Below are 17,216 nucleotides of genomic sequence, written 5' to 3'. Positions count from 1 at the left end.
TGTATATGTATATATGTATATGTATGTATATGTTATATAGTATATGTATATATATGTTATATATATTGTATATATATGTGTGGTGTTTATATATATAATATAATATTTATACCCAAATATGTGTGTGTGTGTATATATATATATATGTGTGTGTGTGTATATATATATATATGTGTGTATATATAATGTATATGTATGTGTGTGTATATGTTTTAAACATATTTCAGATTTTCTTCCACAGCAGAGAACAGTGTTCACTTTTTTTCTCCATCCTCATCCATTTTGTTTGTGTTAGTTTTTTGACAAATCACACAGCACATGTAACATTTGTCAGAATAATTCAATTCTTTCATTTACAACATTGTTCCACTTTTGGCTGAAGTGAGTTGCTTTATAAGGTGTGTGTGTGTGTGTGTGTGTGTGTGTGTGTGTGTGTGTGTGTGAGAATCTAATGGACTCTTGGTCTCAGTGTGTCCAGGGTGCGCTCTAGCAGCACATCATGTTTTGCAGATATGTGCTGAATCACTCCAAATCATTATGTGCTGCCACCGTGAGCCCTGGGATTCCCAACAACACAGTGGGAACAGCTCCCAGTCCTGCCTGACATGTAATCTCACACTGCACTGACTCCTGCTACTGCTTTTTGTCTTCTTAAAGATCAGACGTGATCCATGTCTTTGTGCTGTCCACGAGCAGCTTCCTCCTCTGACACACGGGTGTATGGAACATCTCCATCTTTAAGAGTCATTCAGATTCTCTGTGACAAGTTTGCTTTCATTTGTTTAAACTTTTGTAAAAAAGCGTGTTCTGCTCAGTGAAATCAGTCCTCTGATAATAATTGTTTTAGTGTTGTATGTTCTCAGCTCAGTGTCAGAGTGTTAAAAAAAAGCTGATTGAACTACCTGTGATCCTTTATGCACTGTGACAAACAAGACATTTAATCTTCCAACAAGCACAGTTCTTGTATAAATGAGTGTCATTATCCGTCACAAGAATCAAGAAAATGCAGCTTGATGTGTGCAACTAGTACATTTGTGCTGGAAACAAAGTTTCATCTGATTTTGACAAAAAATTTAATACTGATGAGAATTGACTTGGAAAAAAAAATACAATTCCAAACAAAGCATGGTTTTACTGCTCTGATAAAAGAAATGTGTTCATTTGTGACAGGGCGGTGTAATTAGTGACTGGAGTCAAACTGCAGTTGTTCTGTTGGACCTGTGAGTGATGAGCACGAACAGCACACACCCCTTTACTCCTCATTAACTGAGAAAAATAAAGCAATGAAATCTTTGTAAATTGTGACAGTACTGAAATGAACTGAGGTGGAGTGTGTTGAAATCATTTGTAAAGCACGGTGCACCTTTGTGTACACACACTGTAAGCATGGACTTGTGTGTCTAGCATTGACAATAAAAGCAGTGAATTGTATTCTGTAAAAATAATAATAATCTGCTTTTCACAGTTGCACAATTTTTCCTGTGCTCCGATTGGCTCATGGATGTATCGGAGCAAGAGGACAGCCATTTTAATTGTTCCACATCAGAATAAATGTATTTTTGTGAAGTTTTTTTGCACAAAAGTTTGAATATCAAATAGTGTTGTTGATAACATTGTTTCATGACTGGCATTTCTTCAACATTCAAATGTGCTATAGCATCCACATAAACTCTGTATAAAAAGTGTTAAAGTAAGGAATCTAATGATACATGTGATCACCTAATTATATTAATGAGGTTACTGAAATAATACATTTGGTATTTGTTGGCAGGTTGGCACCAAAACACACTGTGAGACAGCTTCTGTGAGCAGACTGGACACAATAATCCAAGAAGAAGCTTTTCTGTGTACACCATTAAAAAAAAAAAAAGACCAGAAATCATCAGAGTCAGTGAGGACACACACGACAACGACATGTTAGCAGATATCTCTCACACACACACACACAGACACACACTGAAGGAGTGTTGGCAGAGGATGTCTAACAACCTGTCCTATATTTAGAGGTGTGTGGTTTGTTTTTGTTTTTTTGTTTCTTTGAGTGTGTGTTCTTTGACTTTTTTCCTCTCAGCAGGACGTCAGAGCCACCCTGTCAGATGCTGTCATGTGAGTGAGTTTCTGTAAATACCAAAAGAGGAAATGTGTTGACTTGAGTTGTCACTAAAGCAGCATCTGTACACAAACACACACATGATAAATGATCCATGAAAACTAAAGTGTCTTCATGGCTTCATCTCTTTTCTATTTCTGATTATATGATTTTCGATTAGAGTGCTTCACACACTAAATGGATAGGTCTGTCTCCTTATAACACACTTGTGTATCAAACCCATGATCACACACATTATAAACAAAATGGTGTAAAAGAATTCAGTTTAAATTCATATCTCATATTGAATATCTGATTGTTTTGTTTGTTTAAAAAAAAAAGAATAATAATGAATTAACCCTTGACCTCCCCTTAGTGAGCTGAGTCACACCAATCAGCTGTGTTTTATGATTTGACAGACAGAAATTCATACTTTTCTTCCATCTGATTTGTACAAAGTGAGAACTGACTGAGCAGCTGGTGTTCATCTGTCCACAGCAGGAAGAAATGTGGTCACACTGAGCCCACCTCACTATTTATTAAACACGATGGAACATGTTTCTGAATATTATGATTTTTCTGTGTGTGTGTGTGTGTGAGGCTGTAGCAGCACATCATTACTGGTAGTTCTATCTGCATTGCCAGTATGATATGTGCTGCTCCTGTCAAACACACACTCCTCTTCAACACCACCTCCAACAAATGAGGAAATGTACTGTATGTCTGCTTTTATCATCTATGAAAATATGGAGTTCATGTACAGGGTCAGTTTTATTGTGCTAAAGCATAAGAGAAGTTATCACACAGCACTCTTCATACAGGCGAGGTGTGCACTTTATCATTTGAATAGAATATTATTTTATTTTATAATTTTACCTAATGTTGGAAGATATCTTTATCTGAATGCTGACAGTAATATGTCTGGTATATGGATGATCAGAATTATATTTGTTTATTAATAAAAGCCCAGTATTTGAATAAATCAAATGTCTTCTCATTTCATGTTTCTGCTGAGCTTTTTCTAAGACGTCCCAAAATATGAGATCAGTACATTATGATGTATATCATTTCCTACTGAGTTTCATAAGTCTTAATTACTTTATTATTCTCCTAAAATCTTTATTTATATTTATTTATTTTTACATTTAACTAAATAATAATAATGGCTTGCTTACTACTTTAGCAGGGCCTAACTTTACCTCAGGGACTTGACCAGCAGATGTAATGTGCTCAGTTGTCATTAAGCTCTGCAGGATTTCTTTGTGTTTGCCTCGGTGGGTTGGATGTGGGTTGATCTGATCATAACGTCTACGTGTCTTCATTCATATTGTACTGACTGAATAAAAGATTAAGTGTCATATCAGAAAATAGAAGACACAGCATGCCCTGCACTCATGTCAAATATATACAAGACGGAAAAATAAACAAACCAGAGTCAACAGTTTGTGTAGATATTAACAAACAAGTCACGTTTATATGCATGTACGGTATAGATATGGGTTATTGCTGTAAGGAGGTAGTTCCAAAACAACAGTTTGTGTGATAACAGTGAGCTTCAGAGGTGTTGGTAGGTTTATTCTTGAACCTTGCTGGCCGTTTCCCAAGCTCTAGCCGTTATGCTAAGCTATGCTACAACCTCTGGACGTATAGCACAGACATGATTTTGTCAACTCACCAGAGAACAATGTCAAGGTCCACTAACCTTATCCAAAGCCTTCACATGGTTCTCCACCTTCATCAGCAGGTGATGTCTGATAATGCCTTCTCTGATAACTGGGCAAACCTTATCAAATGATGAAGACTTTAAGATGTGTTTGAAAGCTCAGAAAAAAACACTTATATACACAAATGTGTTCCTACCTTTTTGATCAGTCTCAGTCTGAAACAATGTTTACGATCAGCACAGAACAGATTGTTCTAGAATGGAAGGACCTGAGTCTGTATGTGTAGCCTCTAACACTTTACTACCAACATTCAGATTCATGTTAAAAATACACATTAACATTTACATCTGCTAATACAATAATTAGTTACATTTGCATTGAACATTTAATACAATAAAATATCAGTGTTTATGTTGTTGACTGAATGATGACCTTTTTACAATACAGCTGCATCACAAAAGCAAAAACAGTAAAGTAGGAGCGCTTGAATGCAGCTGAGACTTTCTGTTCCTTTTCCTGATTTCTCTTTATGAAAACAAGAAAGATGAATCGTCCTGCATGAAGTCTACATTTTTAGGATTTTCTGGACATTTCCAGAAGAAAAAGTCAGAAGAGGAAAAGAAACAGTCTACCATAGAAACATCTTGACATAAAAAGTAATATAGTAAAAGAAAACTTCAAATGAGTCCTTAACGTTTTTGACAGTGCCAACAAGTCTCACAGAATTGAGATGTGGTTCTGTGTGACACAACACAATGTTCAAAACTTCTACAGTTCCTCTAAAGTGTGGTCAGCATCATCGGGCTCAAAGTCTATCACAACGTGGCTCATCTTTTCATAGTTTGTCCACAGGAAGTGAAAGGTCAACGGGAGAGCAGCGGAAGGTCACCGGGATTCATGATGAGACTTGAGTCCAGGTTCAGGTTATCTATGGAGACAAAAACAGCATTTGACAGCTCCACTAAAGAAAGGCTTAGAATATTATTCATTTATTATTGTCAAAAAAATACTAAAATGAACTGTGTTAGATGGACAGTTTCTGACCTGACCATATCCTGTCTGTCTACTGAAAATGTAAAAAAAAAAAAAGGCTCAGTCAGCTGGCCACTGTAGGTGTTGACAAATGTGGCTTTCAATAAAGGTCACTCACACAGAAGAAAACAGTGTTGCTGGATTTGTTGGGGCCTATTTTCAGCAGCAGATGAATCCACATTTGGTGCTGTAGTGAGTATTTAGGACATCAGGATGGTGTATGTGGGATTAGGTTTAGTGTGTGTGTGTGTGTGTGTGTGTTCTTGGTAATGAAGGAAAATGTCACCCAGTCAACAGTAGATGTGTTTCCAAACATATTTTGATGCATTCTCCTAATAAGATAAAACATGTCAGTCACATGACTGATCAGCTCATTCCTCCACACAGGTGTGATGTTATGTTCTGTTTCCTGCTTATCGTGTTTCATCCATTCTGTGTCATCTTGTTGTGCTCTCTTCTTTTGGTTTCTGACTGAAGAATTGGCGCCATCTACTGCTGATATCACAAGCCGGGACATGTAGACAGTGGCTCACGTTTTCTTTTGACGAATGACTTGTGACACGTTTGGATGGAAACATGGCTGCTGTGAATCACTAATGTGCTTTAAACTGTTCATCAACAACAGTGGAGCTCAACGCAGAGGAAGAAGATATATCACACACACAATACGTTTGCTCAACTTTGGTTATCAGAAGAAAAATGTAGCACAACTCAAAGTGCTGATCACATTTTGTAATAAATACATTGTAGTGTGTGTTATAGCAAACGTCAAATGATTGTGACTACAGCAGCCTGAAGATTATTCAGACCATATTTCTGAAAAATGTTCCTGAAGTTCACCTTGATCAAAGTTGTTGAGTTTTTTGGAATTGGATCCTTCACCCAGTCCCTCGATGTCCACAAGATCACTGTTGACATCTGAGTCATTCAGAGCACTGAGGGTCACATCTACACACACATACACACACACAATGTGTAGTACTGTTTAGAAGATATTAAGAACCTCAACCAATAACACGTTGAAATGAAATGCCTGAACTGATACTGAAGACATCGAGAAATGTTTGAGATATTTGAGTCAATGAAAAATACTGTGGAGTCAAAGAGTGTGTGTCTGTGTGTACTGTTTCTTTGCTCAGCAGGTTCTTGGATGTGCATATCTCTGATCTTACATTCCATTCATAATAATATGTGATATTCTTCTGTTTAATCACCTGCAGTCTTCTGTTTCTTCAGGGAGGGCTGGCCGGAGGGGGAGCTCTGTAGTCCTGAGGCCACGACGACCTGAGCCACGGGCACAGAGATGACAGTGGAAGTGCCCTGCGTTGCCATGGCGACAGCAGTGGCGGCTTTCTTGATCACCTTCTTAGAGCTGTCTGAGGAGGCGGGCGGAGCTCCATCTTCATACAGCTTCCTCTTCACTGTGCTCTTCGTCTGAACGCTGGAGGAAAGATGGGAACTGAACTGACTTTAGTATTTATAGCAGCTTATCCACAGGAGTGCAGACCATATCTGACAAATAAGAATAAGTTTATGAGCACATCAAAGCACAGGGATGCACTATAATCAGCACAGATTCTGTCAATAAATAATAAGTAATGGAATTCTTAAATAAACATGGACTCTTTTCATGGGACTCTCTTGCAGTTTAAATACAAAAATAACAATCCTACAATGCATCCATACTCACAAATAGCAAGAACGTTACTGTGACAGGCTGAGATGTTCGACCAGGAGAATTAGCAGCCACAAAGGCAGAATTCATCTCAAACAAGCACAAACACAGTCTGCTGTGAAAAAAAGTCTGCATGCAGTGTGTGTGTGTGTTACCCTGCAGGACTGGAGTCTGCCACTGGGTGAAGCTGCATGGTGAGCTCTCCTAGTTTGGTAAAGGCAGCTCCAGCTGCAGAGAAGATCTCACCAACCTGTGGAACACACACACACACGAGCATCAGAACAGAGCCCGCAGCCGGCTTTACTTCACTCACACCGACTCCACTGAACACTGCACACTCACTTCATGACCAAAAGTATGTAGACACTTGAAGAATCAGCCATATGTTGATGATTATGAAACCATGGACATTCAGGTTTCCACCAGATGTTGGAATCTGGATTTGCCCCTGTTCAGACACTGATGTTGGGTTGAAAAGGTCTGGCTCACTCAGCGCCCCAGGTCATGAGGTCAGAGCCAGGCATTCATGTTGAAACAAGAAGGGGCTGAACACAAAGCCAGACCTCAGATTGTACTCTGGAGTATTACAGGTGCAGTGTGTTAGATATGGGGCCTTTATTTTCAAAATAAGGCAGACAATATAATATTCATAACTATGATTTCATGGATGTATGATCACGTGAATCTACAGCAGGAGCAGGTCCTCTTTCACTGAGGCTGCCATGTTGAAACACTGTTTCTACAGTAGCCGAGAACAGACAAACTAAATAGTGGGTCTAGACAGGGGCGTTCAATAAAAAGGTGAGGGTGATGTAAGGAGACTGCAATACAGTGATCATTAGACCATCAGATGCAACTAAAGTCTACACACTGGACCTTTAAGAAGGACCTGACCCAAACTGAACAACATGCGGGCAGAGTCACGTCATTGTGTGCACGGTGTGTGTGAAAAAACTATGAAGGCACTAAAATCAGGATTTAGAGCCGAGTAAGCGCAGCACAGCACGGCACGACACCGCACAGCTGTTCAGTAGAACGTGAATCCATCTCTCACGTGGGTGACCGTAAATTCATGTCGTACGTCTCTCCCGCGAGCAGCAGCGGGAAACGTACCGAGGGGCTCGTCCGTTTGTGCACAAGTAACAGGATACTAACAAGTAAAAGGATACTAATCAGACCGGAATAACTTCACTTTGTGGCGCCAAACCACATCTCAGTTGTTCACGTGTGAAAATGACTTACTTTAGTGGAAGCTGACGTCATGTTACTGCTCTCTGTAGCACTGTAACCTACGCAGTCTATGAGGACTCAGTGATGCCTTCAAGTACACGGAGTAACTGCTAAAATGCTAACAGTGTAGCTAGGTAGCATATGGTGCTCCTTCCGATGTAGCTAGCAGAGAAGCCTGAACTCTGCTCCTCCGCCGCGTTCAGGGTCGGTGTCTGGAAAGGTCCAACATTTGAACAGACGCTGCATGGTGCACACGAACTACATTCCCGCCGAGAACCGAGCGTACAAGTCTGAATAAAGCAACGACAAGGCTGCTGCGACGTTCAGGGTCACCTCGGAATCTCAACGATTCAAGTTATTATGCCCGTGTAACATTACAATAGGATGTATCGTTGGGCGGACATCGCAGTATGGCGCTTCTTTTTTAGTTTATACAGTAACATTTATTGCATAAACAAAGTATATACTGCAAGAATCTGTAGAGCAAAACACGGTTTTGATTTGATTTGACGTTAGATAAGGTCAAGTTTGAAGCTATATGTTGTCTTTTATGGAAACTGAGGACGCTTTTTTAAAATTGTAATTATAGATAATTTATCAAGTTCATCTCTGAAGTCTCTGAATTACAGTCACCATATGGTCTTCTCCTCAAATGACAAACTAAACTATCATTACAATAAAGAATTATTCATTTACATTTATTAATCAGAGCATTCACAATAATCATTCAAAGTCAACAGAGGGACACGTATTAACAGATGCTCTCTCGCTCTCTGTCTGTCTGCCTGTCAGTACTATAGACAGCAACACGTTTTCTTCTTAGATTATTCTTATGGTTTAATAAATAATTTGTTGATTGGCTTGTCTGTGTGCCTCCCCCTCTTTTCGTCATGGTCGTGCAGTCCGGTTTGTGACACAGACTGACAGAGAAGATGAACTTGAATGAATAATATAGTTATCACTAGCTACCAGGATAATGAACTCAAGTTGTTGAGAACGGACAATTAAAAAAAATATTTCTTATATAAAATCTCTCTTTGACCACACCCTCACAAAATAACACAAAACATTCTAAACAGCATGTGCAGGTACTGAAATACAGACCACCAATAGTATCAGTCCATAACAGAAAAAAGAGTGACTGTCTATGGTTGCATCCTTCTTAGAGCCATAGCATATCCATATTGCAGACTAGATGAAATCTAGGTCTGCAGAGATTAAATGGCCAAAGTACTGAAAGTTTGTTGCTATGTATCAACTATAGCCTATATCCTGTAGCCTAGATTAACACAAGGATGAGTACTGGCTGAAATATGTGCCACCAGAATCTGAATTTAAATAATTTATCTTTGAATTTGAATTGTTTAATTTGAATCATTGCATTGGAAAACTGAATTGAATTTAAACTGAATTGTAATTTGAAATGAATTTATTAGTTTGGAACTGAACACTCAGTTCTTACAATTCAATTAGAATTTTCTGTGACAAACATCCGGTAGTTGAGGCAGAGCAATCGAGCGCAGATACACAGGACACCTCTCAAGCCAATCAGCATCTACGTGTGTATGTGCGCCACGGCAGTTGCTTGTATCTGGGAAAGCTACCGCTGCCCTGGCACTGCAACTGCTGCTGTTATGGGCATTGTTTTTATTTTTTAAGTCAGTCGTCAGAGTTGTATTAGACTCACTGGAAGTAACATTTCCATTACATGATTTCTGCATTAATTTGCGAGGTTTTCTTATCTATTAACCGCTGCAACTGTGTGGTGCAGCTGCCACTGACCTTCCTTGGCAACTACTGCTGCTTTGATCATCTGTTTTTATTTTATAATAATATTTATTATTACCTTTTTCCTGTATGGTGTATCATGATTGCCTAATTGAATAACATCTTTTCTCGAATATATTCAATGGTAGAAAGCCCTTAGTGCAGGATTTTAAGCAGGCTATATACATATTTGGGATTTGGGGTCTATAAGTGTGATTGGCAGTGGCAGCTGCCCCAGTTGCCGTGGAAGGGCAGTGGTAACTCCCCAGACACCAGCAACTGCTGTGGCACGATTGTGGCTCGCGCTCGATTTGCTCAACTACCCGGATGTTTGTCACAGAAAATTGAATTGTGAGAACTGAATGTTCCAAACTAATAAATTAAATTTCAAATTACAATTCAGATTCAGTTTTCAATGCAATGATTCAAATTGAACATAAATTCAAAGTATGTGATTCAAATTCAGTTGAATTTAATTATTCAATTTAAGCAATTCAAATTCTGTTTCTGGTGGCACATATTTCACGCCATAGATGAGTTTAATTTGTCTTGGTGAGGCAAGGAGCGGAGTAGTCTGTAGAGCTTTAAGGCCAACAGCGCAGGACACCCCAGGATATAAAAACTGAAATATTACAAGGACACAGCAGCGCCGGGTTCTGGCTACATTTGCGCCCTGGGCGAACTACTGGTGGGGGCGCCCACTCCGCTGACTTGATGAGCGCTCGTGCGCCCTCACGTAGATGCCACCTGGGATCATTCTATCAAACAGAACTGCACACAACAACAACAGAACTGTACAAAACAACAGCACAGCAGCAAGTGAGCCAGTCAGGCATGGTATGGTTGAACATGCAGTCTCCTTTACAAAACTAACTCTCTCTCTCTCTTCTTCTCTCCTCTCTCTCTGATATATATATATATATATATATATATATACAGGGCCGGTCCTAGCTATGGGCAATGTGGGCGGCCGCCCAGGGCGCATTCTCCGTGGGGGGCGCACGAACGCCCGAAAAAGCAAAAAACCTCGGTAATTTTCGATACTGCTCATTAAGTTAGCGGAGCGGGCGCCCCGGGGGCGGGGTGTTGACAAGGCAGAGGGGGGCGTCGGACAGACCGATGGGGGCGCACGCATCCGGACCGGCGCTGTATATATATCTCACCCATCATCACCACCAACAACAAAAAAGCCACCTCCAATACCTACAACTGCCATCTCCAACAATAACCATCATCACCACTAACAACAACCACCACCAACACCGACAAAAATGACCACTACCATTTCCACCGACATCAACAACCACTAACACTACTAACCACCAACAACAATAACCATCACAACAATAATGATCACTGACAACAACCAAGAACAACATAAATAACCATTACCATTTCCACAAACAACAGCAACAACCATTATCAACAACAGTAATAATCACCAACAACAACCACCCCCATCATTTCTTCCAACATCAACAATAACCATCTCAACCACCAGCAACAACAACCACAATAACAGCAACAACCAACAACAAAAACCATCACCAAGAATACCAACAACAATAACCGCCAACAACAAAAAACCCACCATGACAACAGCAACAACCCTCATCTACAACAGCAGCAACAACAATAACCATGATCACCACCATTCCCAACAACAAAAAAACACCATCATGAATACCAACAACAGTTATAACCACAACAACAATAGCCATCATCAACAACCACAATAATAACATCAACCAACAATAATAACCATCACCAAGAATACCAATAACCACCACCAACAAAAAACCCACCAACAGCAACAACCACCAAGAACAATAACCATCACCACAGCTAACAACAACAAACAAAAACAATAACACCAAAATGACCACTACCATTTCCATTAACAACACCCAACACCACCAAGGACAACAACAACAAAAAACCCACCACCAAGAACAGCAACAACCCTCATCTATAAAACAATAACCGCCATCTCACCAACAACAATACCAATAAGCATCATCACCACCTCCAACACAACCATCAACAACCACCAATAAAAACAACAACAATAACCATTACCAAGAATACCAACAACTAGCAGCAATACTCACCAAACATCACCCCCAACATAAAAAAAACACCAACAACAATAACCATCACCATGACTAACAACAACAACCACCACCACCAACAACAATAACCACTCCCACCATTTCCACCAACAAACACTAACTACCAATCACCAACAATAACCACCATCACTACCGCCAACAAACTGCAGCAACAAAAGCCATCATCGCCACTACTTATTACCACCAATAACAAAAAACAACAGCAGCAGCAACGATCATCACTATCATTTCTGCCACCAACAACAACCACCACTAACAGCAACACCCAGCAGCAGCAACAATAACAAAGACCATCACCATTCCCACCACCAATAACAACAATGACCACTACCACCTTTTCCACCACCACCACTTACAACAACATCGACCAGCAGCAGCAACAACAGTAACCACTAACAGCAATAACAATCACTAATTACCAAGCACCACCAACAACAATAAAAACCATCATTATCGGCAACAACAACAACTGGCAGCAACAACAAAAGCCACCACACCACCACCCACTACCACCAATAACAAAAAACAACTACGACCACTGACAAGAACCACCACCAACAACCAACAGCAACAATAACATCCAAAAACATCAACCACTACCACCACTAACAACTACTACCACTTCCAACCACAACAATGACCAACAACTGCCAACAACAATAACCAGGGCCGGTTTTAGCTATGGGCAATGTGGTTGGCAAGGTGGAGGGGGGCAGGGGATAGACTGATCCCAGGCGGCAATCAACGTGAGGGCGCACGGGCGCCCAAAAAAAATTGTTGTTCACCCGGGGCACAAATGTAGCCAGAACCGTCGCTGACAATAACCACTATCCCCACCAACAAAACCATCATCCACACCATCAACAACAATGACATCACTATCATTTCTACTTCCAAGAACAACAGCTCCTAAAACTGATGAGCAGTTGGCACCTTGCATGGCAGCTAATGCTATCAGTGTATGAATATATATGAATAAGTGAATGAGATATGTAATGTAAAAGAGCTGGTCGGAAGACTAGAAAGGCACTATATAAGTACAGTCCATTTACCACCATTTTACATTTCCGCCACCACCACCAACATCCACCACCAGCAGCAACACCAAAACCACCATCAACACCACCCACTACCACCAATAACAAAGAACACCAAAAACCACCACCACTAACAACAAGAACCACAAACACCAAAAACAATAACTATCACCAACAACAATTACCACCAACAAAAAAACAACCAACACTAACAAAACTGACCACTACCACCTTTTCCACCAACAGCATTAACCACCACCACCACAATCAACAGCATTAACCGGGAGCAACACTAAAACTATCATCACCACCACCCACTACCACCACCCAGCACCAACAACAACCATTACCAAAAAATAGCACCACTAACAACAACAATTGTGCAGGACCACAGCAGTAGAACGTGCAAGACGAGAGAGCACAGAAACTCTGGGGAAGAAGTTTAGTTAGTGACATGCATTAATGAGACATTAAGTCCCCCGGCAGTCTATAGCAGAATAACTAAGGGATGACCTGAGCCAGCCCTAACTATAAGCTCTATCAAAAAGGATTGTCTTAAGTCTAAGTCTTCTGCCTCCAGAACCCAAAATGGTAGTATGTACGTATTCTTGATTTTACAGGTAACCAACCGATCTTGGTTCCTGTCAGTACATGTACACAAGTCTTAAGAGACTTATTGGAGCAGCCTGATAACAAAGAGTTACAAAAGCCCAGTTTAAAAGTAACAAATGTGTGGACTAGTTTTTTTGCATGCGCTTGAGACTAGATGCAACTGATTTTTACAATGTTACGTAAGTGGAAGAAAGCAGTCCTCGAAATCTGTTTTATGTGGACATTAAAGGACAAATCCTGATCAAAAACAACTCCAGGATTCTCTACGGTGGAGCTGGAGGCCAGGGTGAAAGTAACTAAGTCTTTAGAAAGAGAGTTTCTGAGGTGTTTTGGTCCAATTACAAGAACTTCAGTTTTGTCTGAATTTAACATCAGAAAATTGTAGATCATCCAATTTTTTTAAGTCCTTAAGGCATGCTTGGAGTTTAGTTAACTGATTGGCTTCATCAGGTTTGATCAATAAAAATAATTGGGTGTCATCGGCATAACAATGAAAATTGATAGAGTGATTCCTAATAATGTTCCCTAAAGGAAGCATATATAAACTAAATAGAAGTGTTCCTAGTACAGAATCTTGTGGAACTCCGTGACAAACTTTGGTATGCATGGAGGATTCATCATTGACGTGAACAAACTGAGATCGATCTAAGAAATACGACTTAAACCAGCTTAGGGCGGTTCCTTTGATGCCAATTTGATGTTCCAGACTCTGTAAAAGAATTTGATGGTCAATGGTGTCAAATGCTGCACTAAGATCTAACAGGACAAGTACAGAGACAATTCCTTTGTCTGATGCCATTAGGAGGCCATTTGTAACTGTGAATTGTGCGATATCTGTGCTATGGTGCACTCTAAATCCTGACTGGAAATCCTCAAATAGACTATTGTTATGGAGAAAGTCACACAGCTGATTAGCTACAGCTTTCTCAAGTATCTTAGACAGAAAGGGAAGGTTTGATTTTGGTCTGTAATTGGCTAAAACCTCTGGATCTAGAGTGGGCTTTTTAAGAAGAGGTTTAATTACAGCTACTTTCAAGGACTGTGGTACACATACCAGGTGTGGTTGACCACCTACACGACAGTGAAGATAGCTGAGAGAGCCACTGTAAAAGATTCCAGAACCAGCTGATGATTATAGTCTAACTGTAAATGGCGCACACACACTCGTGCCTCCACCACCATTTTCACCACTAACAACATCAATAACTATCACCATCACAAACAACAACGACAATACCACCAAGCGCCAACAACAACAAACAGCACTATTAACATCAACAAGCATCACCACAAACATCCCCACCACCATCTCAACCACCATTATAAACCCCTTTAGACATCACAAAGCAAAATAAGAGAAAATAAAGACAAAAGGAAAGAATGGTGCACGTTCTCATTTTGTATATCCGATAGTTCTTAAACGCAGCGTAGTAACACGTCATGCTGCGTTCAGGGTACATTGTTCCAACCGCTATTATTAGCAGCATAATAGCGGTGCTATTAGGGTGCTGGTTAGGCTAGGGCGAAAAAAGTTCGGTCCAAAATGCCAGGCCGATTTTTTGTCCCAGTCCGCCCATGCCTACGACATGTAATTCTAAATATATCAAAAATCTGAAAACTAGCACAACTTGAGCTAATATTACAGAAGTGTTTGTGTCCGACATGCACGGACACTCCGTGTTAGAATAAGGACTGTTTATCCTTCTTCCCATTCTGCTGATGTCGCGAACGCAGCAGAACAATGTCAAGTCACGTGACATGTCACAGGTCACGTTGTGTCATGTTTGCATGAAGATAATGTGTTAGAGACCTTAAATCAAATCTCTTCTGTCGTCTGACATCAGGCCATCAAACCATCCGGTCAAATATGACTTATGATTTATGATTTGTTTAATTCTAATGTTTCATATTTAAGTCCGTTATTTCACTTTTCTAAACAGTTCTTTAACATCTGGAAACTTCCGGTGTCCAGTCACAGTCACATGACTGACGAGTGACAAGTTTTTAACGTCAGGTTTTCCGGTGGAGTCACGACAGCGCGAGCAGCTTCATTCTTCTACTTTATTTAATAATGCGTGGTTTGATCTGCGGACCCAAACTTGCCGCGTGCGGGATGGTGTTGAGCACGTGGGGGGTCATAATGCTGGTGAGTGTGACTCTATGTTTGCCTCGTTCCGGAGAGCGCGACAGATTTCATTCCACGGAGTTCAACCTCAGAATGAACACACACACCTGTCACATCTGTGTGAGAGAACCATGACAGCATGCAAACACCGAATAAAGTGTATGAAAGTTTGAGCCATTGCACAGCAGCAATAAACTTTAATTCATTCATTCACTTTAATGGAGAGATGACTAAAAGTATTAATAATGATCATCATAATAATATATGTAGTGGACGTCATGCAGTTTGTACCTATTACATAAATCAATCTGCTCCATACAAACTGACCCTTATGTGACCTGAGCAACAGGAAGTGACATCATAAAAGTCTTCTAAACAACCTAGTGCAGAAGTTAGCACCTCCTCTATTAATTTCTTATATTGTCATTAATGTTGTGACGACTGATTGTCTGTCTACATCATGTCATTTTTCTGTTATCCAAGTAAATGCTGATTTAATCATAAATGCACTGTATAATCATATTCAGACACAGAAGTGCCTATATGATAAAATAATGACCACTCATAATGATAAAAGGGATTTCATGGAAAATCTCTTCCTCTAAATATTGAATGTGTTCTTAATGTTGTGGGCGCTTCACAAAAATCATACATTTGGTCAAAAATGAGAAAATGTCCAAATCATATGAGCTTGTGGGTTTAATTAGAATATAATCGTCTCATGAGAAGTTGAATCAATATTTGACATGTGACGAGTTTAAATACATTTTGGCTGAGGGACGTCTCCTGTGTACACAGACATAAAGCCTGTGTTTAACAATTACACAGAATATTAACTGAACGTTAATTCAGTGTTGGTCTAATGTTATAGTCAGACTTCATGTCGTGACTTCACTGTGTCGCTCTCATTTCCCAGGCCTTGCTGGGGATTTTCTTTTCCACACATTCAGCAGTGCTGATTGAAGACGTACCTTTGACTGATGAAGACTTCGACCCGTAAGACAGATCTCTAAATGCTAAACGAACGTTAGCACTCCATATGATAAAATGATACATTTTGCCAAGCTGGGCTAACCACATCTATCAAATGTAGAAGCAGTCCTTCTATTGTATGGCAGATGGAGTGAGTTCAGTGTTTTATGTGTGTCATGTTCTTCTTCCCCTCAGTAAAAACCCTCCTCAGGTGATCTATGAACTGTACAACAAGGTGGGCTACAACTGCTTCATAGCAGCTGCTGTCTACGTCCTGTTTGGATTCTTCTCCTGCTGCCAGATGAGGCTCAACAAGAAGAAGGTCATTTCATTTCCTCATCTGTTTGACTTTCTTATTACTGAGCTTTGTTCAAAGAGTACTACACACATTAATGTGTTGGACAGAACAAATGAAGCATTTGTGAGTCCATCTTTAATCAGTGTAATATTCCATGATTATGGTGTCCTCACATGTGTTGTTGGCCTGTTGTCCTTTAGGAGTACCTGGTGCACTAGTACCACCTGCTGGACTGAGGAGCTCCCAGCAGCACCCTGGATCTGTTCTGATGAGTGACTTCTATTTCAGGGTTTCAAATTCATAATCAGAGTCTGAATACTGTGAGTGCAGATCATTGTTATGCACCTTCATGTATGTAATTCTACCTCTTATCACAAGTGCTGAAATGATTTTGATTGTGGTCATAAAAACTAAAAACGACCCTCTGGAACTGAAATGTTTGTTAAACTAATTATTTAAATTATTTTGTATTACCTTTTCATACCTAATGTACAAGAGAACGTATGTGATTAGTGCCAATGTCCAATGCTTGGAATGTTGTTTAGCACATGCTGAAAAGTGTCACAGTGTGTGTGTGTGTGTG

The 17,216-nt window shown here is 40.0% G+C and overlaps 2 protein-coding genes across 5 annotated transcripts; one reads left to right on the top strand and one right to left on the bottom strand.

The window, feature by feature from the left end:
* Positions 1-4,033: 4,033 nt before the first annotated feature.
* On the bottom strand, positions 4,034-8,061 carry LOC113745247 (chromatin complexes subunit BAP18-like). Of its 4 annotated transcripts, none has more exons than XM_027276767.1 (6): positions 7,703-7,791; positions 6,803-7,005; positions 6,616-6,710; positions 6,000-6,244; positions 5,626-5,733; positions 4,034-4,681 (listed from the first exon to the last, which is right to left on the bottom strand). In XM_027276767.1, exons 3-6 carry the CDS (start codon positions 6,651-6,653, stop codon positions 4,617-4,619), a joined length of 456 nt encoding a protein of 151 aa, XP_027132568.1. In that variant the 5' UTR covers positions 6,654-6,710; positions 6,803-7,005; positions 7,703-7,791; the 3' UTR covers positions 4,034-4,616. The 4 variants fall into 4 exon arrangements, with proteins under 4 accessions (XP_027132568.1, XP_027132569.1, XP_027132567.1 ...); XM_027276768.1 differs by having other exon boundaries at positions 6,000-6,226; XM_027276766.1 differs by lacking the exon at positions 6,803-7,005 and having other exon boundaries at positions 6,000-6,226; positions 7,703-8,061.
* A 6,945-nt stretch (positions 8,062-15,006) lies between these two features.
* LOC104937157 (ribonuclease kappa-A) lies at positions 15,007-17,050 on the top strand. Its single transcript, XM_010753323.3, has 4 exons — positions 15,007-15,384; positions 16,280-16,359; positions 16,531-16,657; positions 16,834-17,050. Exons 1-4 carry the CDS (start codon positions 15,310-15,312, stop codon positions 16,849-16,851), a joined length of 300 nt encoding a protein of 99 aa, XP_010751625.1. The 5' UTR covers positions 15,007-15,309; the 3' UTR covers positions 16,852-17,050.
* Positions 17,051-17,216: the final 166 nt, after the last annotated feature.

The sequence above is a fragment of the Larimichthys crocea genome, unplaced genomic scaffold, assembly GCF_000972845.2.
Source record: "Larimichthys crocea isolate SSNF unplaced genomic scaffold, L_crocea_2.0 scaffold549, whole genome shotgun sequence".
Lineage (NCBI taxonomy): Eukaryota > Metazoa > Chordata > Actinopteri > Sciaenidae > Larimichthys > Larimichthys crocea.
This window is presented reverse-complemented; position numbering and strand designations above follow the sequence as displayed.